At 36.0% G+C, this 26,865-nt stretch overlaps 2 protein-coding genes and 1 non-coding gene across 6 annotated transcripts in view; 1 reads left to right on the forward strand and 2 right to left on the reverse strand.

Moving 5' to 3' along the window:
• The window catches only part of LOC110466825 (serine/threonine-protein kinase Nek11-like), a 23,305-nt gene extending 19,645 nt beyond the window's left edge, over nt 1–3,660 (reverse strand). For both annotated transcript variants that reach the window (XM_021523591.1, XM_021523590.1), the window contains exon 1: nt 2,956–3,660. In XM_021523591.1, coding sequence (XP_021379266.1) covers nt 2,956–3,116 — 161 coding nt within the window. In that variant the 5' untranslated portion in view covers nt 3,117–3,660. The remainder of the gene's footprint in view (nt 1–2,955) is intronic.
• A 3,709-nt stretch (nt 3,661–7,369) lies between these two features.
• Nucleotides 7,370–26,865, reverse strand: part of LOC110466815 (NEDD4-like E3 ubiquitin-protein ligase WWP1) — a 47,994-nt gene continuing 28,498 nt past the window's right edge. For all 3 annotated transcript variants that reach the window (XM_021523578.1, XM_021523575.1, XM_021523576.1), the window contains 12 exons: nt 26,436–26,764; nt 26,073–26,157; nt 25,684–25,812; nt 17,136–17,289; nt 16,387–16,475; nt 15,790–15,949; nt 15,217–15,350; nt 14,240–14,380; nt 13,774–13,894; nt 13,469–13,573; nt 13,119–13,215; nt 7,370–12,807 (listed from right to left, as the gene is read on the reverse strand). In XM_021523578.1, the coding sequence (XP_021379253.1) occupies nt 12,635–12,807; nt 13,119–13,215; nt 13,469–13,573; nt 13,774–13,894; nt 14,240–14,380; nt 15,217–15,350; nt 15,790–15,949; nt 16,387–16,475; nt 17,136–17,289; nt 25,684–25,812; nt 26,073–26,157; nt 26,436–26,764 (1,717 nt within the window). In that variant the 3' untranslated portion in view covers nt 7,370–12,634. The remainder of the gene's footprint in view (nt 12,808–13,118; nt 13,216–13,468; nt 13,574–13,773; nt 13,895–14,239; nt 14,381–15,216; nt 15,351–15,789; nt 15,950–16,386; nt 16,476–17,135; nt 17,290–25,683; nt 25,813–26,072; nt 26,158–26,435; nt 26,765–26,865) is intronic.
• Trnat-ugu lies at nt 21,267–21,339 on the forward strand. Its single transcript has one exon. It is a non-coding gene; the product is annotated as a tRNA-Thr (tRNA).

Genomic DNA, 26,865 nt, shown 5'->3' on the forward strand with positions numbered 1-26,865 from the left:
CGCCCTCCCGCCCGCTCACGTGATAACATAATACGTTCCCGTCTTCGACGGGCGTATAAAAATTGAGCAAGATGCCATAAGCAGAGACAAAGGAAGGACTACTCATTCCAGCTCTGCATGTATATAATTGTAATGTTCAAACACCATAAAAAAAATTAAAAAAAAAGATTATTTCACACTTCCCATGTATAATCTATTGATAGGTTTAAAAGATTTTTTTCCCCCAAGTCCATCATTAATGGGAACTTTAAATCCTGAATAGAAAAAAATTACCATATATTCAATAAAAGGAATATTCAGCATAGCAAACAGTATATTGAAATTTATACACTTTTAGTAATCAGCTCAAAATATTCAAGGACATTGTGTGTTCCCTATATATGTATTAAAGAGCTAAACATAATTAAGGTGCAAGATATATATAGATATTAAAATTCTACAAAGTTTTTATAAAGCCTTATTTCCTTCCAAAACTACTGAAATTTAAACTAATACTGTGAACTTAATTAAAAGATATCATCAGACAGTGTACAATTTGAAAATAAAATACATACAAAATTGTTTATGAAATGTCACCTATAGCTATCATTTAGCAATACTAAACAGAATCAACACTTTTGACAAAATAATTCAGGATGATAAAACTTAACTGCTCAGGCAGAATTTCAATAGATCAACCTCTGATACATAGACATGAAAAAATAGCCTCCTTATTTCACTCAACCTTTCCCTTCACCATGAGCTCTCCTTGCAGACATTCATCAGCCATTTTGTGATTTTTGAATTTGGGGGTCAACTATATTTAGACAAGTTACAGAGGATCATGGGAATTCCTTATCTGTGGTGCACTTCTGGCGATATTCTGGTGACATTCTGGCGATATGAAATGTGTGCCAGAACATCACCAGACCGTCACCACTAGCGGCGATATTCTGTGCGCTTCTGGCAACATGTTCTGGCAAACTGATTTGTGTGCCACGATATCACCGCGATATTGATGCAAACTTTCTTTTCTGTAAGGGCAGATATTAAACCAACTACAAACCTATACCGACTGAACAATCTGTGTCATGCCCAATTTTCACAAATTTATGTTTCAGAATTCTTAACTTAAGGATATACAAGGCAAAGATTTCTAAAGAAATTAGCACTAGTCTACTGAACTTAATTTCCTCAACTTGACATTTTTACTGTAACTTCCCTATGCGAAAATTCAAGGATCGTTTGTGCAAAAAATGTGATTAGTTTAAATGTAAAAGATTTGAATGGAGATACTTGGCAAAGTATTGGGATGTTTTGAAAAATAGGGAAGATCTTAAAAATCCTTACAGTTAATTAAGTGCCTAGTGTAATAGCCACTAGGAATCAAAGGGGGTAAACAGACTGCTTTACTGGCAAGCTAGCTGAGCTCTTTTTAGGTTGGTCGGATGGCGCGGTAGCTATAGATAGCAAATTTGTCTTTCACCAAGGCAGCCGGGGTTCGATTCCCCGATCAGACGTGAAAAGGTATGCCCGACCATGTGGGTTTTTCTCCGGGCACTCCAGTTTCCTCCCACATGAAGAACCCACACGCTCTAAACATCCGTGCCAGCAAGAGTGTTTACTATGTTTTTTATTTTTTTACATAATTATACATGTACACTATATATATTTTTATACAGCTAGCTTTTTCAGCAATGCGGTACAACCCATAGACACACTCACTAGCTCAGCAACGTTGTCTTAATGGGAAATTAGCAAGAGGTCATAAACTTAAGAATCTTGGATACAACATATAGTTTATAGTGGAAGCTGATGCCTAATGTGTACACAGGCTGACAGAGTTGGGGAAATTGGTATAACAGAGATGGAGAGATTGGTATAACAGAGTTGGGAAAATTGGTATAACAGAGTTGGGGAAATTGGTATAACAGAGATGGGGAGATTGGTATAACAGAGTGGGGGAGATTGGTATAACAGAGTTGAGGAGATTGGTACAACAGAGTTTGGGAGATTGGTATAACAGAGTTGGAGAGATTGGTATAACAGAGTTGAGGAGATTGGTATAACAGAGTTGGGGAGATTGGTATAACAGAGTTGGGGAAATCGGTATAAAAGAATTGGTGAGATTGGTATAACTGTTTTGAAGAATGGGTGCTGAACAATTTGAGGACTGGGACCTTCTGACAAATTTTACTCAATGTTGGAGGATGACATATTAGAGAATATAGAGTATGACCAATTTGAGGATGTCAGTTGAGATCTGAGAGAGGTACGGGATGGGGACTGAACATTTCAGGATGGAAGATGACAGGTGAAATATGGGGGCTGACAAATTAGAGTGTTAATATAACAGAGTTGATGCGGTGATGTCTTACGATGTCGAGGGCTATAAAGAAGGATCAAGTTGATGGGTAGGACCTGTGGAGTTAAAGGATGGACAGGGCTGACAGAACAGATGGGATTGTAAAAGGTCACAAAATTCAAGATACAATGTAGGGTCCAACGAAGTGGAGGGAGACTGCTAGCTGCGGAGAACAACCGACACAGTAACAGTGAGTCTTACAGAGCTGAAGCGTTTGGTCTAGCCCCGTTTAAGATATCACTAACCAAGTTACAGTATACAGGGTTAAAACTTGGGGATGAGAAATGGGAGCTCATAAAGATAAGTAAGAACTTAAGAAGGGATGGCAAATTTATGTAGGGAATTGAAAGGTAGCAGAAAGAGGTAATCAGGTGGAAGCTTTGGTTTCAGTCAGATTGGAGCTGTGTGTCAAGGCTTCGGGGACGGCACTGGNGGGGGGGGGGGGGGGGGGGGGGGGGGGGCATGGTTGATGGGTGGCAGGGGACTTACAATGTTGATGAATAAGGTACATGTACCATTACAGGTTGGGTTTCACCAACTTATGATATAATATATAACTTGAAGGATGTCATGGGGAAAACTTCTGAGAATGGTTATATGCAGTTACTTACAAATCAGATCCATCTGTACAGTTCTTCTGTCTCAAATCCTTACAGAGGTATGCCGTCCCAAAGTTACCCTTCCCAAGTTTTTTAACAATTTCATATCGATTTGCTAAAACTCTGGGAGGTTGTTTCTTCTTCTTGGAGTTGTCAGACTTATACTGTGACATTGTCTCGATATTTATGTGTGTTTACATGAACCACGTAAACACGCCGAGTTGTGTGAAATATTCACCTGTGTTGTTGTACAAATGTCAACATTGAATCACCCTCATGACATCGACTTGGCATGGGTCATTTTGACACAATAACAAAGCCGACCCAAAGTTCATTCAGTAATTGGCACAATTATACGATCAAGTTTTCACATTTTAACCATTGAAAACAAACATATGTGTAAATATTGTTTTCATAACGTAGATGCATCGATCTCCTCATGAATTGCGTCAACAGCGATGACGTGAAGCAGTTGTTCTTTCAGACCATGGGACAGTGCCAATAGCTCCCATTGTCCGCCATATTGGCGTCTATCGTTACCAGGTCCGAACACACGGGGCAAAATTGAAGACTTTGTCAGTGTGTATTTTGCATTCATGGATGCATAATGTCTTTATCATTCATGATCCGGATCTTTGCAGCATGGCACGGGGTATATGTCATGTCTAAACTCCTATTTCTCCTACCGTAATACCTGCAAGCACCTGTCTTGGGGAATGGTGCATTGTGGGTAAAACTCACCTGCGCATTGCAAGTTCCGACATAAGTCCGGTTCGTTAATGAACCGTGACTAAGAAAATGTATAATTGTATTTCATAATTCTTTAATCAGATCAGCATACATAAAATAATTAAAGTAGATATCGAGCTGAAATGCATAAGTCTTGTGTTTATGACGAAAATATATTTATCAAGACATTTTGTAAGTGGTGCTTTTCAATTCTATTCAAAATAAATATGATATAGATAATGTTATTTTTAAGTGTGGTAAAAAGCAAATTGAGTTTCATCGTATTAAATACAGCAAGCGACTTGAGAGTAAGTTTAACAGTGTAATATAAAATGCACAAATATAAAATATTGCCTGATATTCAATATGAAATATCTTAATACGCGTAGATTTTTTTTTCATCGATCATGTAAACCCCTTAAAACATGTAAAATTACTCTGAACACGTACCTTAGTTTAGGTCTAAATAAAGCTGTAAAAATTCTCAGGTCCCTGTGATCAGCATGTACAGTTTCATAACCTTAGCTGAAGTAATTAGTTCAAAAATGACCTATATACGAAAAATAATTTAGGCATTACTAAGAACACAGAGGCCAAGTTCAGAGGTAGCCGCCTTGAATCAATCCACAAAACTAGTACTAAGTACTGCGATCGTAAATTACTGACCAAGTCAAAAACCTTACACACGTGCGTACAGACAAAAGTAGCACACTACTTCGTAGCGTGGCATAAAAATCATGTATCAAGGAAGTTGCAAAGAACGGTTAAAGATCCAGTCGAGTTAATGTATCAAGAAATCTACTTGGACCGGTTGGTTCAATTTTAAATCTATGCTCTTTGGAATGGTTTAAAAGTCGTGTTGGTGTGAAGCAAGTTAAACATTAGTTTAAGTTGGGTTTTTTTAAGTAAATTACAAGGAATGTTAAACACAACTCTAGTTTGTTTATCAAATAAGTTACCAGCAATGGTTTTACTTTAGTCTCTCATTCGAGTTGGTGTTTTCAAGACCGGCGAAGTTTAAATCACAAAACGTAGGTCGAGTTGCTGTATCATATATACATATAATATATTTCTAGGACTGGTATATAGATAAAGTAATAGCATGTATTTGTAGGAGAAATTCAGGTGCATAAAATGTCGAAAAGTGTTCAAAAGATTGAATTAATTATACATGTATATGTATGTTTGTGTCTAACCCCGAGTTACTGTTACTGCCCAAGCGATATTCAATAGAGCTCTACTCTTACCATTACCTATAATCAGAATCCAGTTGTAAAGGTAAGGTCACGATTCCGATCAAAAAAGACGACACATATTCCCTGAAAAGGAATTTAACGGAATCCACATTCATTAAGCTTGCGATCGTTTCAATTTAACCGTTTAAGGCTAAATACGAAGGACAACAATTTGTCAAATTAAAGCATTACTTGTGTAACGGAACTGGATTGATCGATCACCTGTTAAAGCCACGTGCACACGGTCTGGAGTTTGGAGGTCCCGGGATCGAATCCTGATCTGGCCGTACATTTTCCCTCTCCTGTTACAGTATAGTCTGTGACCAATCACTGTTTCAATTACTGAATGTAGGCTTGACAAGGGGGTTAGGCGACCAGGTTAATTTATACAGCGTCCGTCTAGAGTTAGGTGGTCCCGGTTTTTCATATAATGTTCGTTGTGCCTGTGTCGAACAGTTGCCAGGGGTTACACAAACCTGGTTTGTATGTAGTGTTTGAGGCGAAGACTTATAAAAGGTGGAAGGGGTGTAACAGAAGTATACTGCGTCTCCGGCGACCAGACAGAGCTTCCGACAAAAGAGTTCCGAGGTCCCACGCTCGAATTCCTGTTAGGCCGTGCATTTTCCCTCTGTTGTTTCACTAGTAAAAGAAACTAGCTTGAGCTACCTTGCAAATACATGCAGATAGACCAAGGTTACCATTGTCCTTATCAATGGTCAGCACATGTATGTGTATGCATCGCACCTCCATGCCGAAGAAAGGACAACCGAACAGCAAACCATTGGCACTTAGCACGGTGTACAAGGCACAGCACCAATGTCAAGGCGTCAGATACACGGAAGCAATGCGATGGTGGCAACCATCCAGCACTATCTAGCAATAGCGGTTCTAGACTAAAACATTAGTGTTACGTCAGCTACTTAGCAGGGGTTCAGATTGAATGTACAACTTATTTCGGTTACAACACTGACACCAGTCTTTCGTTTTCAATTTCACTGGTGGCATTCATAAGAACTCCAGAGCCTCTTTCCTACTGGAATGATGGCCACCATCGTGCTTATTTTCCAATAGCAGGAAATGAACGAGAACATTTATGAGTACAACGAACAGATTATTTGGACCAATGAGTTTCATCGTAAGTAAACTTTTTAGTATATATTTAGAAAGACTAAAACCTCAAAAGACGGTAATAATGGACATCAATTACTGAATGTATGATAATACACTGCAAAGGCGAATGCCACTCTTTGTCTGTATGCTGCACTTCAGCCTTGTGAACATTCTAGAAACTACCACTTTCTAAGTTATAGGATCCATGACATCCTCCCTCCCTAAGTTCCTAGTTACAATTAGGTTAACTAAAGCCAGAAATATTGCCAGAATGGCAGATTAATTCGTCCGTATACAACGAAATTTTCTGAATAGTTCTGTCTATAGTTTTTAAAGGAAGGGGCACAACTCCATTAATAGGGGAGGTAACTCCAATCAACCACAACCCATTGCTGCAAGGTTCTGCATGTAAACAATCATTAAATTCTGTGTTGTACTTTGGGCTGAGAAGTGCTAACAAACCTTTTACACAAGTATCTTTCAAATCAGTGAAGTACTTCCGTAGGAACAATGTAAACAACGGGACATACATTCATAAATTGGAAAGTAGCTCCAAAATTTATGTAATTATTCACATCCCCTCCATCTATTGTTATGTGAACAAACTTTTATTCTAATCTGTGCAGTACTTCGGAAGGAGTAATGCAAATAATGTTTTTAAACAATAGGGTGTAACTCCATAAATTGTGGAAATAATGATTTATATACTTATTTAGTACCAAGTATCAATCAGATCATTACAGTACTTTGTTTATGAGAAATGACACTTCATTGTAGCGATACTTTGGTATGAGAAATGAGATGTCACTCAAAACTTTAGTGCTGTAGATAAATTTTATCAATGAAGAGTGACTTTTCACATGACACTAGTGGTAGTCATGTCTTGTAAATAAGAAGACACTTCAGGTGAAGCTTTAGCGAGATATTATCCATTAGAAATGATACTTTACACAACACTGCAGTTGTGTAGAAATATCTTAGGAGAAATATCAATTCACATGACATTGCAGTTGATAAATTAACACATGGTGTTAATATCCCTCGTAATGAAAAATAACACTATTTTATATATCAGCTTTCATCACAAATTTATTGTTCTCATAATGTATGTATATAAACACTGAATCATATTTGTTGAAAGTTTATCATTAATCAATGTAAGATGCAGAGGGAGAGAGGGAGAATGGTACTACATTGAAACCTGTTTAAAACAACCTCTCTATAAACTGAGCAGGGTTAACATAAAACCTGTCTTCAATGACATCTGTATAACCTGACCAGTGTCCTTAATTTGTATTTAACAAAAATAACCAACTACAATGACCCGTGTACAAACTGATACCTGGCTTTGAATTTGACAGATAAAACCTGCCTACAATGACCCTTATATAAACTGACCAGTATACATTTTTTTTCTATTTGACAGATAATGTCTCCACGACGGGGTCTTCGTATATAACAGATAAATTCAAGCATGAATTGAATAAGAAAGGTTGATTGGAAACAGACTTCAGTGCAGTCCTCCTCACTGTACGATTACAGCAATATAAAATAAATACAGGGTCAACAAAAACCATCAAATCAATGTGATAAACTCTTGTGTATACAGAGAAAGGCCATGACTTCACTTTCGGTAACAAAATTGTCTAGCCTATTCCTTTCACGTAAGAATCAAATAAATCTACAGGTATTTGAATATGACATCTGTAGCAAAGTGATGATACAAGTTTTCTAAAAATTAAAGCAAGATAATAATCAGTCTGGTTATAATGCTTTAAAATATTTCCAATCATATATTATGATAATCACATTAGCAACCTGTTTTTATACTTCCAATCTCACCAGTTGCATATCTGTAACTGAAAGCTGTCTTTCTGATGATGATGATGATCCCATATACACATAAGAGACTGTTTTTCAACTTTATCGTGTGAAGGAATCACATGCTCTCTCAATTAATAAACAAGGATGAAGTCTTAAATATTTCTACCAAACAAAAAATTATGATTTCCACCGGAAAATAACAGTGGACCCAATCTTAATGCATGTGTGGCTAGATCCCCAACTCATCGAATGGACCATACTGACAGGAAATCAAGTTTCCTGCAAAACGTTGTATACAAATCATGACATTGAAGCTCTATATGGTTTACACAATTGAAGAAAATAGAAAAAATCTGCCAGATTCCTTGATGAAAATGAGAAAGCAAAGCTACTGAGGAGTAGACTTGTAGACAGTCACACGATGGATTAGTAGTGTTAGTTACAGTATTATGTTAAATATTGCAAGGATATGTACAGTTCCAGATGTCCACTCTTCCAAGATCTCTGGCAAAGACGTCATGGACAGAATAGACCATATCTAGTATGTACAAATTTGTTACCATCACAGTGATCAATAAATCTCGACACCCACACACTTTCACTGAATATTCATCACATTTCCTTTGAATATTTATGACATTCATGCTAAACATATACACTGAATATTCATGTCAAAAACCCTAGGTGAATATTCATGACACACATATATAAAAAGGCTGTTCAGTTATGATTCTCACGCACAGGTCATTAACAATTAAAACAAAGGGGACATCATCTATCAAAACCTCTAGTCCAGAATTCACTTTTATAAACTACCACTCTGCAAATGAATGTTCCTTAATGAGGAACATAAAATCAGGGATTTTACCGATCCTACTGATACATAGTGTTATTCAACTGGATGATCAGCAGTTGTGTCCAACCAAATGTGAGAGAAATATGTATTTTCCTTTTGAAGCTCTTCAAAAGAAATACAAAGTAATTGGCAACAGCCTGGTGGTCTGGCTCAAGTTTCAGCTGTACCTATTTTAGAACCTGTAGCTGCTGCTATCACTACTACCTAACTGTTTATATAACATACTACAAACCTACCCAATGAATAATTCAACACTGATCAGTTAACTCCCAATTTTCAACAATTATTCTCATTTAATGTGTCAGTAATATATAAGCTGGCCCAGATACTATATAGCCTAGGGCATTAATGTATTTAAATTGTATTACCCACACATGTATCTGTTCTGCATGTTTGTTGTTATCTGTTCTGCATGTTTGTTGTTACTTGTACACAATGTTTCAGCGTAGATTGCTGTCATCTCTCTATGAAGTATTCATACTGCCTACAAATAGGAAGTGAACAAATAATTGTTTGCCTGCACTTTCTGATATCACTAAAATACCTTATATACAGATATATTTAGTGACAGTGTGTCACCGTGTGGTTTTTCTGGGATGGAGGGGTGTGGTGATAGAAGATGTCCTCTCTAGCTACAACCTAACTGTTTAACAGTGCGTACAACATACACTCTTCCATACCAAAGGAAAATAACTTAGCATATTAAAAAACAAAATCAACACATTCATGCAGACTCGCATCTTCCCAAGCAGTCATTAATTTCAAACTTTCAAAGTTTTGCGTTGTGATAATCAATTACATCTTCTTTCATTCAAAAATATCTGTCGCAGATGAGTGATTCAACATATAAAATTATCCTACATCTACAATTAGGCATTTACAAATATCATCCAAGGGAGAAAAAAATCAAATAATTCTTAGTTAAATAACAGTGGAACTTACCTTTATAAAAATAACTCAAGCTCCAAAACAATTTTTACTGAAAATTATCACTGTACTAATGTTTATAATAAGGCATTAATTCTTATTCCAAACAATTTGGCAACATTGCATGAGTCTAGGCTAAATAACTATCAGTGAGACATCAGAATGACATTTTCTGTGTAATTAAAATTGAAGAATATTGTATAAAAGTAACACATTTATTGGCCCTACTAGATTCTCCTTGTATCCTGGTCGACACATTTCAGTTCTTAACTACATGTCTCTGAAGCCTTACTTGACATTTCTTGAATCATAAAACGACACATTTCAGTTCTTACTAGTTATGTCTATTAGGTCATACTGTCAAGTCAAACTAGGGCTGCTTGTGCGTATCCAGTTCAACTGTTTCAATTGGCTGCACCTGAATGAAAACAAGAAGAACAGATCTGGACTGAGGCTGACCTCTGTCAAGGGGTCCAGACGCTCCTCGCCGAAACTATAAGGTTGACTATTGCTGGTTTGCAGTATTTTTACATAAATAATGTCAATTCACACATATATTTCCAGGATATGATGTAAAATTGAACATGAAGGTGAAAGGACCTCACATAATTCCTGATTTATTGTTCCTTATTTGTCATAAAAACTCTGCCTATAAGGTCGGCTCAGTTCTGGCCAAAGAGCCATCTGAATCATTTCAACTGGGATACTTGTTTGTTTGTTTGAGTGGTTTTAAGTCCGCTTCACTTCCAAGTAGTTCAGTTATCCAGCAGACGTTAACTGGGATACACAAAAGCAACCTAGCTATGTCTCGGTGGCCCTACTAGACACGTCTAGCATCATATTATGTCTCTCAGGCTGTATTACACACACATGGGGGTGATATCAGACGCATCCCCAATGAAACTAGACACATTTCTCAGGCAATACTAATGTTTCTTGACTTATACTAGACATGTCTATAATGTCAATGGAGTTCTAAAGTTCTTAAATGATCAGATATGAATTAAAACTGTGGAGAAATACCCCCTGAATCCATTATCAGGATATACAGAACATGCTCATGATATTGAAATAAAATCTCAAAAAGTTGATAATAAAACAAACAAGGCGACTCACTCAGACAAAATAACAGAATCAACAATATATATATATATATTTGCAACATATTTTGTCCTGTGTACAAATCACAGTTGTTATAATATACAAAACAGAAACGGGAATTAAATTGCAGGTTATTTGCTAAAACTGAAAGGGAGGTAACTACAAAACTTACAGTTCTGCCTCACATATGGGAGGTAATGGTGAACATTACAAGATGGAATTTCATTTAATCAAGATGTTTCCAATAAATGTAATTCCTTGAATAGAGACACTGATAAAATATGTATTAACTTCCGGTCTAGGATTCAACAAATACAATTATAGATATACAGGTGTGAAATTGTGTTTTCTATTTTAAAGTATATTTATCCTTCTTCTATAAGAAATAGGAAGCAGAAGCATAACTGATTTTAGACTTTCTATGTATTTGAGATCTACAGATAAAAGCAAAATTATCTTGACCTTAATTATGGACTTGTACATACAGTATAAATTATAAATTGATGAGTCATATATTTGATTTTTTTCCTGGAATAATTTTGCAGGTTTAAATTAAACCTTTGAAATGCAAATAGTACACAGTTATAAAAGATTTCATTTGTCTTAATAGACTAAGATATAAAGGCAAAACAGAACTGTACATTTGAGAAAATGGGTAGGGAAAAACAAAAAATCAACATGACACTTACGCCACAGGGATTTGCCAGATTTGCCTGTGTGTATGTGCCTGGACATGAAAGCCCACTGTACTCTATAAAACCTTCTGTATAACGGTAATATACCGCATGCTATACTAACACAGAATCAACGATACACAAAACTGTCCTCACCTTAACACATCATTAATTCTTATTGTCCAACATCTCAATACAAAAATAGTATTCAATCATTATTTCACAGTTGTTCTCATTTCACTCATCATCAACTTCATTATCCCAGACTGAATCAGAAATCCTTGTGTTTTTCTGGTCATGCAAATGTTCCTTTAATTTTTGATACCACAATTGTAGGTGCTTGTACAAGTATCTTAATGTTAGAGAGGTGATCAAAATTCTTTTCCCACAGTGCAATATTTTTTGACTCATGTGAATGGTTAAAAGATTTATTTTTATAAAGTAAATGTTTTTGCATAATATCAATTTCTGTAAAAGTGTAAATGATATTTTAAATTATTTTGCTTTTCACAATAATAGAATTTTTTGAAAAAGTTCCACTGTAACATCATGATCACCATGTGGCCTTATCACTATTTCCTTCCTCAAACATCTGTTACCATAGCAAGGTAGGTTTATTACAAACCAGCACTCCTCACTTAACAAGTGACACATTTTCTCCATCACAATTCCTGCAACATCATTGAATTTGCTTCTAAAGGTAACTTTAACTCCATAAATGGTAGTATTTTGAGATGTACCATTCTGATGTAACATTTCTTCCCTCAGTGAAAGCCTGGGATATTCCTCTGTTCGTAAGTGATCCACTGTTGTCACCTTGATCCATGTTGAAAGGTTCCCATTTAAATTCTCCAAAAAATAATTCAAAATTCAAATTCCAGATTCTGTAGAAGAATGATATAAGAGAAAGAGGCTGTTTTTGAGCAAATATAGATGATGTGTGTCCTGCATAGAATATTCCCTACTGCTGATCAGAGTGACCCAATAACACCTTCACCCTCACACATGGATTTCAGTACCTGCCCTTCACAGATAATTCTACAGACACTCAGTACAAGAGAGGTGCTTCACAAAGGATTCAGTACAGTTTTGGTATACTTAGTGTTGGTATATAGGAACGATTCATTTACTTCATTCTCACTCAGAAATAAAAAGAGTTTTTTGTTACAATTTTTATGTACAAATATGTCCATTACAGGTTCCTTTATCACCAGTTGTTATTTGTCAACCAAACATTATTCTTGTCCAAAACCTTCTGTTTCCTCGATTGCCATTGTCAATTTTTCCACTAACTGTTCGTAGGTCCTGTACGGGGGTAAATCTAGCCGGTTAAAACAGGTGTGACTGCGCGGCAGCCAGGTCTCCTTGCCTACTTTCTCTATACAGAATCGCTGAGGACCGTTGCTTCCTGTAAAGAACCAAGTCAAAAAGGCATAAACAGAAATTCTGAGGGCAAAAAAACATATGAAACAAAGAACAAATACACTGATAGGATATACTTCAAATTCAAGTTTGCCTGCTTCCATGTCCGTTATTCACTAAACAAAACACAAAATGAGTAATTGAAAACTTGGAAACTTGGAAAAATAAAGCAATACTCAATTAGCTTTCTCACAACTTCCTCCTGTTTAATATATATCAACATTTATAATTCTTTTTCAAAATACATTTTGTTTACATTATCCCTAGCAAAGTGTATAAATATATACACAAACATACCCATCAACTCGGCGAACCCTCCAACTGGCAAACGACACGTGCCAGTGACAAACTGCATCAGTCTTGTACGTTTCTCATTGTCTATTTCTCTCACAAACTGAAACAGAACAACAAAGCATGTGTTACCTCCCTTAGATTGGCTAGCCAATGTAACTTAACAATGGCTATGCTTGAAGCTCATTCTGAGATAACATTTTTCCTGTTGTAGGAAGATTTTATTACATCCTCATCACAAAAAACATTTTTTATATGATCTATCCATCTTTCCAGTTTGGAACATTTGCCCTGTATTAAACTTGCCTCCTTACTACATTTTAACAGTCCAAAGGGGAAACAACTTCTTGTCTTACCTTCCAGAACCAGACAACTTGTTTGGAGTTTCTCTGATAATGTCTGTAAATAGTATTTCTCTCCCAATCATCCACATCCACCTCCTGCATACCACACAGCATCAACTGAAAATAGGATTATATATAAGATATATAAACATAATATAATCAAATTCCAACTATATATATCATGACATGTAATGTTTATACTCCAACACACTTATTCAAGACATGGATAATTTTCAAAATGATATTGAAGCAATGCCTCTAGTTTTATATATATTTCCATTGTAAAGAAAAGGATGGTACATGTGGCTAGACTTTACCTCAAGCTCCCTCTCGTCAAAGTACTGGAGCCATTGGAGAGGCACCACCTCGCTGAAGCCATCCAGGAAAGCCTTAGTCTGGTCCTCAACCCCTCGCTGGAATCGCCAGTTGGTCATCAGGCTGCAACAGAGGTCAAAGTTTAAACCAGTCCATGATCACAGTTTCAATGATAAATATAAAAGGTTTACCAAGCAAAGGTTTGACAGATACACCCATTTTAACACGGTTCAGTTCTGATTACTATTCAATGTTAATTCAGTGGGTTCTGTTGTAGATTTTTTTGGACAAAAAATCCTTAACATAAAAAATTCAAGTAAGAAACTAATTGATGAAGCAAAAGTAGTTTTAGAGGGTGATAACTTTGATATTATTAGCGGTAGTGAGGGAGAGACAACCTCTGAGCATGACATACAACTTTGGAGCAAAGCATGTAACCTTGTATCCTTTGATGGAGGAGTGACCTACTTGATATACTCCTCCTTGTTTTCCTCAGTGACCCGGATGTCGGCCCCACCCTCTTTCAGATCATGCTGCTCAATCTTGCCCAACACCTCAAAATCGGCGCTGAAGAACAGCTCGAGGCCACATTCATCTATGTTGTTGTCCCTGCAAACGCACACATCATAAATAACACAAACACACATGTCAGGTTAGTCATGATGCATTTTTTATTAAATCTATAATGAATAAAATAAGTTTGTTACAAATCTTTATCAAAAATCAAAATTTTGTGTTTCTTTCTATCTTTTGCTACATAATAAGAACTTGTCGGAGATCCTGTATTGTTTCAATTGATTTTTCTATATAATAAGAACTTGTCGGAGATCCTGTATTGTTTCAATTGATTTTTCTATATAATAAGAACTTGTCCGAGATCCTGTATCGTTTCAATTGATTTTGCTACCTAATAAGAACTTGTCGGAGATCCTGTATTATTTCAATTGATTTTTCTATATAATAAGAACTTGTCGGAGATCCTGTATTATTTCAATTGATTTTTCTATATAATAGGAACTTGTCGGAGATCCTGTATTGTTTCAATTGATTTTTCTATATAATAAGAACTTGTCGGAGATCCTGTATTTTTTCAATTGATTTTTCTATATAATAAGAACTTGCCGGAGATCCTGTATTGTTTCAATTGATTTTTCTTTATAATAAGAACTTGTCGGAGATCCTGTATTGTTTCAATTGATTTTTTTATATAATAAGAACTTGTCGGAGATCCTGTATCTTTTCAATTGATTTTTCTATATAATAAGAACTTGTCGGAGATCCTGTATCGTTTCAATTGATTTTTCTATATCATAAGAACTTGTCCGAGATCCTGTATCTTTTCAATTGATTTTTCTATATAATAAGAACTTGTCTAAGATCCTCTATCACTGCGATTGATTGACAACCATATAAGGTACACTCTCGAGTGTAAGACCTATACTTACTGGATCCAGGTAAGGGAGTTAAAGAACTCGGGGTCTATTGTCTCAATATCAGTCAGGTGGAGTTTCTTGTTCAACATTCTCTTATAGAATGGCAGCGTGAAGCCACTGTCGATGAACTTCCCATGGTACAGGGCCTACAACATCAAGTCATTTGCTCACTCTTCATGATCAATAAGGGACTACTAACTTATTCACCCCTGAAATTTCAAAATGAACTATTCCAACCTTTTGAAGAGTTCAAATGTGTCTTCAGGGGTGAATGAGTTACCGGTAATACATTTTAGAGCGACTGCTCCAATACTTCTAGGTCACAACAGGTAAAAGCAAACTAAACTACAACAATAACTTGATATTTCATGAAAGTGTAAAAGGAAAAATACTAATGCAATAGTGAAATTTTCATGAGACGCTAACTAAATGTCTTAAGAGTTACTTTAGTATTTGTATTTCTTCAAAATCTTTAAATCAGTGCCAAAATTTCAAACATTTTACATCCACAATCAAAACATGGAAAGAACAAAATTATTACTTATATTTATCATCAATGTTGTATTCTGAATGTCATTTACTCACCATGGCAATGAATCGTCCGATAAATCTAAAGTATACGAGGTGGTCGGGGTTGACATTGGAGGCAGCGTTTATCTGTAAGCTGTAGTTACTATGGCTGGCATACTCAAACAAGCAGTACATGGGATTCAGCACGTCGTGGGATAGATGGAAAAACCACTCCCTGTACAATACAATGATCAATTCAGGTATACACACACAAAATACCACACCACAGTAATGCATTTGACTAGTAAGATTTGCACATTTTTATTTGTTTACCAAAATCTAATGTAAAGTGATTTTTGAGAAGCTTTAATATTTATCGGTTTGGTTACATGTATTATAACCAATTTGGATATCCAAAATCATTCAGCATTAAATGTCTTTCTCACAGACACTTATGTGACAATACATATATTATGTCACCTAACAGAATGTTCAAGTATTACTTCACATTATAATATAGAGGGTGATTCACATAACAGAATATACTATTTTCTTTCTGTGTTTTGTATGGCAAAATTCAGGAAAAAATTCATTCCTTATGATCACCTTGAGATTCTGACGAATGCGAAAGATCTGACACAGGAATAATTAACTGATCTACTGGGAAATTACCTGGCCACACCCCCATAATCCAGTCCTTCTTCTCCTTTGAAAATTATATAAAGTCTTCTCCTCAGGTCATAGGGCTGTAGCCTCATAATCTACAACATAAAAACACCATGTTGATATTAAATTTCCTAAAAAAAAGTTTCAATATGCATACTGTACATAGATCTGACTATTTGTCATTTTATAATATATATACCTCGTTTTGTACTATGTCAGTTAATTTCTCAATTAGTAAGCAATACTTTCACAAAGTAAAAATTCAAATGATACCACTATAACCAGGATCTTCTGACCCACAGTCAGATTATGTATTCTTATGTGATTATATAATTGTATACCTATATGTGTATCATTACTTTAAGAGTTTTACTAAAGGTATAAATGTTAGGGTGTAGAGCAACCTATTCCGTCTTTGCGTATTGCAGAGTTGTCTTCTCTTGTGAGCAGGTATTGATTGTTACGTCATTGGTTTGTGTGAGAAAATTACGTCGTTTTCTCAAAAGTTGATGACGTTAATCTCACACACCAATGACGTAACAATCAATACCTGCTCTCAAGAGAAGATAACTCTGCAATACCCAAAGACGGAATAACACCTTGTAATGCTATGTGAATAAATATTGGAATAATTCTTTTAAATGTGAATAATTTATAGTACAACACGACATTAAGAAGAATGTAAGAAGCAGACTTGTCTATTACTAATGAAATGACTTCAATGTAGATTCCTAGTTTTATTGCTGCCATCATACCTGTGCAAAAGAGTCCTCAAACAAGTTGTCCCTGGACACAGTAATTTTAACATGTCCAGACAGAGCATTGGAGGAACAGAGGTATCGGAACTGTCCCAACTTCCACCGGAAACTTCTCTCGTACTGTATTGGTACTCCAAATGCACCCTTGGGACTGAAATACAAGACATCCACCATTAATACAAAGAAATGCAAAATGTCACATTTCTAGTAATCTTGTCCTCAGCTGCAATCAGGCCTGGAAAATAGCTTACTTTATTTTCAAACAATGTAAACATAATATAATTACAAATGCTTCTTTCTGGAATGTTTCTATCAAAAAATATAGGATTACAGTGCAAGAATAGCACCATCCAGATCTATAAAAGGATGTTTACACTGTATTCTATGGTGACAGGAAACACTGAATTGCACTTTTCTTGAAATAATCTTTACATTATGGAGGTTTATCACATGATAAAGTCAAATGGGGTGGTAGAGGTAAGTCATATTTTTATATTGTCTTCAAAGTATTTCCAAAGCTATCCATTTAAAACGAGTGTTAGAGGGCATGAACTGCTGGCATTAATTCTACCATTCTATGGCTACTTACATAATCAAACCTTGTACTTTCCCATCCTTGCCAACTCTATTTTGAGAGACTCCTGATTTTAGATCCTAATATCAAACATTTTCAACCACCTAATTTGCTAAACTATATTCAAAGACCTAATAATTTGACAACTCAAAATAACTTTTTATGTTTTTTATTTTGAGCACACAGAATCTACCCATGGATTTTCAAAAGGTTGGTAAGTAGGTAGGTAGGCTTTTTCCCACCAAGACAATACATAGCAGAAAGAAGTTATCTCACTCACTGAAAATACCCTATTTAAGAATGAAACTAGAAAAGTCTGTGAGACAGGTCCCTTTTCTCATGCAAATTTTGGTTACAGCTCAACTATTTTTCATAACCTCATACTTGGCCTATTTACATGCAGAATCAACAACACTTATCAAGATGGGACTGGATGGAATGTAATAGGTAACACTATATACCCCTATAAATGGAGGGGGCATATCAAATGTCTACTTACATTTTAGACATATTTCAATTCATTGAAAACAAACATAATGTGCATGTTTGCTTCACTTTCGACACATTTCTAGAGGCTTTAAAAAAGAGAAGCTATACTGGCAATAATAGAGACTTATCAGTTATTATCTCTAAATCAACACTGCTGCAATGACTGGGATACAAATTCTGTCAAACTACTTATGGATGGATAATCTAGTTATCAAACAACAGCGTAATTGTTTATAAATACATATTCTATTGCTCAAGACAGCAGCGTAATTATTTATCAAACCGATTTACTCCTATGAAATATATATTGCTTTCTTTGAGGCAATATTGGACAATACAAGAATTTCATATATAACCATCTTGTATCACATAACACTATTGATTTCTGATATATTACCCAACGAAATAATATTTTAAGATGTCTATGCAATATAACACAGAAGTAGTCAAAGTGCCATAGATATGTAGTAGTCAAATTTGACGAATCAGAGCGACAATTACAGAATATAAGTCAGACAGTTGAATCTCGGACAGAAGAACACTCACTTCCTTTCCTTAACACACGAGAGCAACATTCCCATACTCCCACATCTCTGATACACTGGCCATCAGGCGAGTGATACACCCTCCATCCTACAGTTAATGTTTCAACAAACATACAATACAGACAGACCTACGTAATTATTTCAGTTGACTTGAAATGACTTCTTTGGGTTTTTTATGGAGTATGGCAGAAAATTACAATGTGCTGTGGTAGATCAATTTGATTAGTACCGCTTTATGCTGTATAATAGTCAGGCAAGCTCCATCCCCCCCCCCCCCCCCACCCCCAGTTCCTTTAAAAGGATATTACTGATGATATTACGACAGCAATTTCTACAGTGACATACATGGGGATTGCCGCCTTGGCGCCTGGTATTTGGTACATTGATTATGTGGGGAGATAGAGACTTCGCATTACATGACTCAATTTGGTGTGAGATCACAACAGTATCAATGTACGAGTCAGTCCTAACCTATAAACTGTACCAAACCATCATCTTTCACACCATCATCATGACCACTCGAGAGCTCACAAATCCCCGGACTCATCCCTACAAACAAATCATACAGGACTAATCCCTACAAACAAATCATACAGGCCTAATCCCTAAAACAAACCATACAGGACTAATCCATACAAACAAATCATACCGGACTAATCTCTACAAACAAATCATCCAGGACTACTCTCTACAAACAAATCACACAGGACTAATCCCTACGAACAAGTCATACAGGACTAATGTCTACAAAGAAATCATACAGGACTAAGCTCTACAAACAAATCACACAGGACTAATCCCTACGAACAAGTCATACAGGACTAATGTCTACAAAGAAATCATACAGGACTAAGCTCTACAAACAAATCATTCAGGACTAATCCCTACGAACAAGTCATACAGGACTAATGTCTACAAAGAAATCATACAGGCCTAATCCCTAAAAACAAACCATCCAGGACTAATCCCTACGAACAAGTCATACAGGACTAATGTCTACAAAGAAATCATACAGGACTAATCTCTACAAACAAATCATACAGGACTAATGTCTACAAAGAAATCATACAGGACTAATCCCTAAAACAAATCATACAGGACTAATCCCTACAAACAAATCATACAGGACTAATCTCTACAAACAAATCATACAGGCAAGTGACTGGACAAATTTCGGATGAGGACATATCACTAGACAGATAACAGGACAAACGATAAATCATATGACGATCACGTAGAGGCTTGTGACAGTGAAGTCATCACAACATTTTACCAAAGTTTACCAAAGTTCATCTGTCACCAGATTTGTCTTATGGCCCTTATTTTGGACAAACTATTTAAAATCTGAACTTATTGCCCTAGACTTTTAGTAATCGTGTAGCCAGGTCCGGCATTATCATGTAAAACACTCCAAGCTAGTTAAAAGGCATTCAAAGAGAAAACAGATACATTAATTCACAACATAATTAAATAGCCATTAAATATCTAACCTGCACCAATCCCTTTTGCAGGGAAATGAAAAGACACAGGCAAACTTTATGAGATGAGTAAATGTGTCATAAATATTGATGATTTAAAACATCGCCACTAGATACTTCTAGATTTGTCCTCAGTTTCAGTGAATAACAGCCTGCCAGGTTACTGTGATAAAACACTAAGCTGCTTACATTATCCATAACCTACCCCTGTCTTTAGGAAATAGCCTTAGGGTATATCAAATATATATCACTTAATATAAAAGATATAAAGCCACCAAAAGAAATCAACATTAGTTGGAGAATTTCCACTGACATAAATAAAATCCATTTGTTTGGTAAAAGGGACAGATAAAGCTTCCATTAACATAATCATTCATAATAATCTGTCATGATTGTGACTAATTATAACTTCGAAAACAAAACACTACAATGAAAATTTCAATTAACAAATGGGCAGTCAGTCATCTGTCAATTGTATTGATACAATGTAACTGGCACTCTTGGTCATGGCAACACCCAAATATTGACACCGACACGCACGAAGGCACACATGATCAGCACACTATTTTTTCCCAATTGCAACTATTGGTACACGAAGTCTTTCTCCGGCAGTACAACACTTATACACACATTGGCTATATATACATTAATTTACAAAATTTAGGAGTAAATGCACATCCAATTTTTTTTTAATCCTAGATACACTAACCTACATTTATTTTAACATTAAATATATCAAAACATGTAAATATGATATCGTAATTTTAAAAAACACAACTTTCTTTAAATCAATTGAACTTTAAAACTTGTACAAGATGGGTTATCTGATTTAAGCTAACAATGCTTTCTCCAATACAATACAGGTAAGTAAGCTTGTACCAGCTCAGGTGCGACAGCCTTAAAATACAACATGTCCTAGATAATGCCCTTGTTTGTACAGCCTATTGGATTATATGACAGGCCTAGTTGGACTGGCAGTGCGTTCTATGATCAATACTCACCCACCTATATACACTGTGTGGTATACCACCTGTACATTGAAGCCTCCATAGCTCAGTGGTTAGAGCACTGGTCTTGTAAACCAGGGGTCGTGAGTTCGATCCTCACTGGGGGCTCTATAAATTTTCTCGTTTTTTATTTTTACTTTTCAACTTACTACCACAGTTTGTCTTCTATACACAGACACTTTCAAAAGTGATTTGTGTTACTATGAACTCAATGTATTAATTATATTGCTTCAATAGATTCTGGGCATAACCTTAACAGTGACTTAGTTATTGATCCAACAATAAATGACATCGGAGACATCCTCCGTATCAAGGAACAGGCCGAACAGTACAACTTGAAAATACAGTTGAAAGCAAGAACCAATCTAAGTCAAAACCCTTACTGTTAATGGGTGTATTGTTCCTCTCAAAAATAAATAAAAACATTGAAAAATTGAAAACCCCCATTTATATGCAAATTCACAAATTTCATGAATATGCTATTAATAAATCCAACAATCAGGAGGAATTTTAATATACAGCAATTTTCATTATATGATACTTGCCATATTTAGTATCACTTCAGTATGCATATAATCAGTACCTACACCTATCTATGTAGGGTGCCTTCCTTCCCCAATGATACTATAATCCCAATGAATCAAATCTTGTTTGACATCATTTCCTCTGAACCACTTGGCTACCAAAGATGAATATGATTAGGGAGAATTAGGAGGCCCCCATTGCATGATCGTAAGAGGCGACTACATTTGGGATCTTATCTTTTCTCTTCTATCTAAAAAACTTTATTCTTCCTTAATGTCTCCCTTGACAAAGCCTTACTTTTGGCCTTTAGTTGAGCGTTCGCCCCTGTGAGGAAGGCTTTGGGTTCTGTCCCCTGGCAGAGACATACCAGAGTCTGTAAAAAGGTAGTTTCTACTCCTGCTTAACGCTCAGCAATATAGGAGTAGGACGACTGGTTCGCCAGTTGTCAGTATAATGTGACCGCATGGGGTGTCCTGCTGAGTGTCTTCGGCAGTATGTTTCAGCGTGGTAGCACTATAAATTCGGCATCAGTTCCGTGCTATCGTAAGGAGACAAACACGAACATATCGCAGCCTCCCAAAACACACACGCATACACTACACACATGCATCTTGCACACAGGGGAAGCCATCCTTAAATGAACAATACTAACTAAACCAAACCAAAGCCTCAATAATAGACCCTTCAGATTGACAACAGATCAGGGTATGAAAAACAACAGACTAAAGTAGATTTGACTTAACCCAGTGACCCTGATCTTTGGTCAGTTGACTTATTCTTTAATTCCGACCAACTTTGCTTCATAATATCATAACAAAATGTTCATCAATGAAAAATACAAAACTTGACCTTGACCCTTTGGACCCCGTAACCTGGACCTAAGGTCAGTTGACTCTGTGTTAAGTTCTGAACAAGTTTGCTACATAATAACATAAAATGACCTTGACTTTAAGTCAGTTGACTCCTTTTAAAATTCGGACCAACTTTGCTTCATAATGTCATAACAAAATGTTCATCAGTGAAAAGATAAAAAATTTGACCTTGACCTTTGACCAAGTGACCTTGCCCTTTGGTCAAATGACTCCTTGTTTAATTCCCACAAACATTGCTTCAAAGTGTCATAATGAAATGTTCACCAGCAAAAAAATACTAAATTTTACCTTGACCTTTAACCGAGTGACCTTGACCTTAGGGCAGTTGACTCTTTGTTAAGTTCTGACCAATTTTGCTTCATAAAGTCATAGCGAAATGTTCATCAGGGAAAAGATACAAAATTTGATCATGACCTTTGACCCAGTGACCTTGACCTTTGGTCAATTGACTCCTTGTTTTATTCTGAGCAACATTGTTTCAAAGTGTCATAACAAAATGTTCACCAGTGAAAAGATACAAAATTTAACCTTGACCTTTGACCCAATGACCTTTACATTTGGTCAGGTTGACTCCTTGGTTAATTCTGATCAACTTTGCTTCATCATGTCATAACAAAATGTTCATCAGTGAAAAGATGCAAAATTTGACCTTGACCTTTGAATCTAATGACCACCTTTGACCTCAGTGTCTCTTTGTTTAATTCCGATCAACTTTGCTTCATAATGTCATAAAATGCTCATTAGTGAAAAGCTACAAAATTTGACCTTGACCCCTGACCCGATGACCTTGACTTTTGGTCAGTTGACTCCTTGTTTAATTCTGAGCAACATTGCTTCAAAGTGTCATACCAAAATGTTCACCAGTGAAAAGATACAAAATTTAACCTCGACCTTTGACCCAATGACCTTGACATTTGGTTAGGTTGACTCCTTGTTTAATTCTGATCAACTTTGCTTCATCATGTCATAATAAAATGTTCATCAGTGAAAAGATGCAAAATTTGACCTTGACCTTTGAACCTAATGACTTTGACCTTTAACCTTGACTTTTTACCTCAATGTGTATTTTTGTGAACTGAACATCTTGAGTAAGTTTCATGTACATCGGTCAATAAAACCAAAGTTATCAGCCAGGAACAAAATTTGTGGACGGACAGACAGAGAGAGAGATTACTCTAGGGCACCCGTATCTCTGATACGGGGCCGTAATGATATGTTGCTGTATAATTGATCAGATGGCATCATCAATCTCATGAAATATTTGTGATTTTAGCCAGGCATTAAGCTGGAGCAAGAGACTTGGGTAGTAAGTATGTACTGTGAAGTTTTATCTCAATCTGGTGATTCCTTTAAAAGATATCATCTAGAATTCATCAGCAAATCAGATTGCATCACTCATTTATAGATATGCATGATTTTTACTGAGCATGAAACTTGAGAGATAGGTTTTGGTAAAAAGTATAAGAAACAATTTTCATGAAAATCAGAAAATTTCTTCTAAAGACTTTATCTGAAAACCATCAGCTAATCAGATGGCAGCAGTCTAATTCGAACATGCACAAATTTTGCAGAGCTTCAAAATTTTGTGGATTGACTTGGGTAGCAAGTACAAATGCAACTTTTATCAAAATTTGATAATTTTGTCCTGAAATGTATCTGTACAAATTCCACAGCCACTGAAAGTTTTTGAATTTAGGATTCAACTCAAACTAAAGAACTTGTAGAGATTTCATGAAAATCAAAAGATTCCTTTACGAGTTATCTTACTTGTGACCATACATTTTCAGATCCAGTTCAATATCAATTTTGAGAGAGATTAAAACCAATTTAAGTATTTGTATGCCGCGTGGAGAACTTTATGAGAATGCTGATGGAATGTTCCCTATATGTCATCTTTACTATGCAAGTGACACAAATACACGATGAAACACAAGCATATGCTGATGTGATAGATTATATATTTGCAAATTTTGTCAAAATCCATCTTATACTTCAGAAGTTGAAAACATTAGCCAAACTGCATTGGACATGAATCGTAAATTTTAGTTGGTCCGCTATATCAATTGTGTAGAGCCACAACAAGTGTCCAGAAAGTTTTTACCATTATTACGCAGTAGAAAATGTTCTGTGTCAAAGCACAATGGTCAGAATTCCTGGGCATTCAGGGATAGCATAGAGTGATTGGAATAGGCATAAAGACCTTATATTATTGTCTATTCGATCCTTATGTAGTAAACTATTGACCTGAAGATAAAGTTTAAAACTAGAGAAAACAAACATACAGTAATATTATGGTTGATTAGGTTTTGCACTGCCATATTCATTTAGTTAATTTAAAATACTTTCACTCTATTTTCCAATTTTCGTTTTATTGATCTAAAAATCATGATCTATGGAAAAAGTTTCAGCAAGTATAATATGTACCTGGGGCACTACCAGGTAAATCACTAAGGCACAGGAGTAGATGGCTTCAAATGTTGGTGCCTAAGTGGTTCTAGGATGGAAAACAGTAGTTTGATGAAATATAATCCCTAATGAATTGTTCACTTTGTACTGAATTAATTTATGTGGCCTGAACGGTCAGACTGGGTGTACGGAATGTCAAAACACTTTAATACATGGACGTATTTCAATGCAATTCAATAAGATTAAAATGAATTATAAAATTTAACATGAAATGGATAAGAAATGTGTTCCTGTCTAACTTTTTATTTATTGCATGACATAGTGCAGATATGGTAAAGTAAACATTTTTTCTTCGGGTTAGCTAAACTTTTCTTGTTTACCTGATCGAATGTTCTGTTAACAATTTAAAGTTTGGCACGCACTGTAAGACTGAACAATATTTTGTTTTGCTTATCAAAATGAAAGGCTGTCCCTCTCTTAAAAGCAGTGGAAACAACAAGGCAGGAGCACATGCACAGGTATATATATCATTTCATTATAAACAGCAGACATTTACAAGGTAATTAAATTTGCAGATGACTTTTCCCTGAAATCCAATGAGAAAACAGTCCCTTGCTTCACAAGAAATAAACACAAGACAGCAACTCACCCTTTGGATGGTCCTCCTCTTGGATCCTGGAATGTAGTAGATTTTGTTTTATGATCCACAAAGTAACGGACACCTTCTGCTGTATACCTCATCTCCCAGCCCTCTGGTAGGGGGTCTTCCTGGACGATGCTGAAACAAATATACAAACAGTTGTTACTTTGACCAGATATTGTACCTTTGTGTGTCAATTATCCATAGGTACAAGTATATTATAATATGTTTCTTAATTTCTGGGTATGTTTATACAGTATGAAAAACAAGCGTAATACAATAGCAAATATCTTTGTAATAAAACATCAAACACCTGAACAGAAGCTGTTTGAAATACATTAAGATATTTTTAATGTATGAAATCATACAAGACAACATGTCTCTGTGACATCACTCACCCCTGTGTCCGGGGATCCTCCCACTGTGTTGTTCTGTTTTTATGATTCACAAAGTACACTCGACTGTTAGCATCCACTCGCTTCTCTGTAACAGATGTACAAGGTATAGGCCACACAACCACCATGATACTTAGACATACACATTTTATCAGCAGAGTATTCTGTACAATTTCCAGGCTTTGTGATTAAATGAAAGGAAGCAAGAGAATAAATGAATCCATTTGATGATACATTATAAGGCCGAAGTATATTAAGGCACCTTCAACACAGGCGTAAAGAAATAATCCTTAAGCCAAATTAACCTTCATTTAATGAACAATTTGGTGACTTTTCCCCCTACTTCTACAATTAGGTGTAACTTACCCCAGCCTTCTGGGAGTGGTCCCAGGGGGTCGTTCTCCTGGGTGACTTGTGCTGGGTTGGGGAACAGGAAACGGTTCTGCAGTTGCTCCAGGGCTATAGAGCGGTTGTTACGCCACTCTTGCCACTGCTGGTAGTTGTTAACCATGTCTATATTTGGGCGTTGCCATGTGGTCGTGCGAGTGTTATGATCAACATAGTACACCCTGCCCCGGGGGTCTACCCTCCTCTCCCAGCCTGGCGGCAGAGCCTGAGGCCGCTCCCATGTTGTGGTGCGTGTATTGTGGTCCACATAATACGGCCGCGAGTGTCCGTCTGTTCTCATCTCCCATCTGTAATACAAACACTTGTTAATACCAACATTTGTGTAGACATGGTGAACATCCTCTTTTTCTTTCACAAATCTATTCTATTGAAATAATTCTATTTCAGT

The sequence above is a fragment of the Mizuhopecten yessoensis genome, unplaced genomic scaffold, assembly GCF_002113885.1.
Source record: "Mizuhopecten yessoensis strain PY_sf001 unplaced genomic scaffold, ASM211388v2 scaffold11145, whole genome shotgun sequence".
Taxonomy (NCBI): domain Eukaryota; kingdom Metazoa; phylum Mollusca; class Bivalvia; order Pectinida; family Pectinidae; genus Mizuhopecten; species Mizuhopecten yessoensis.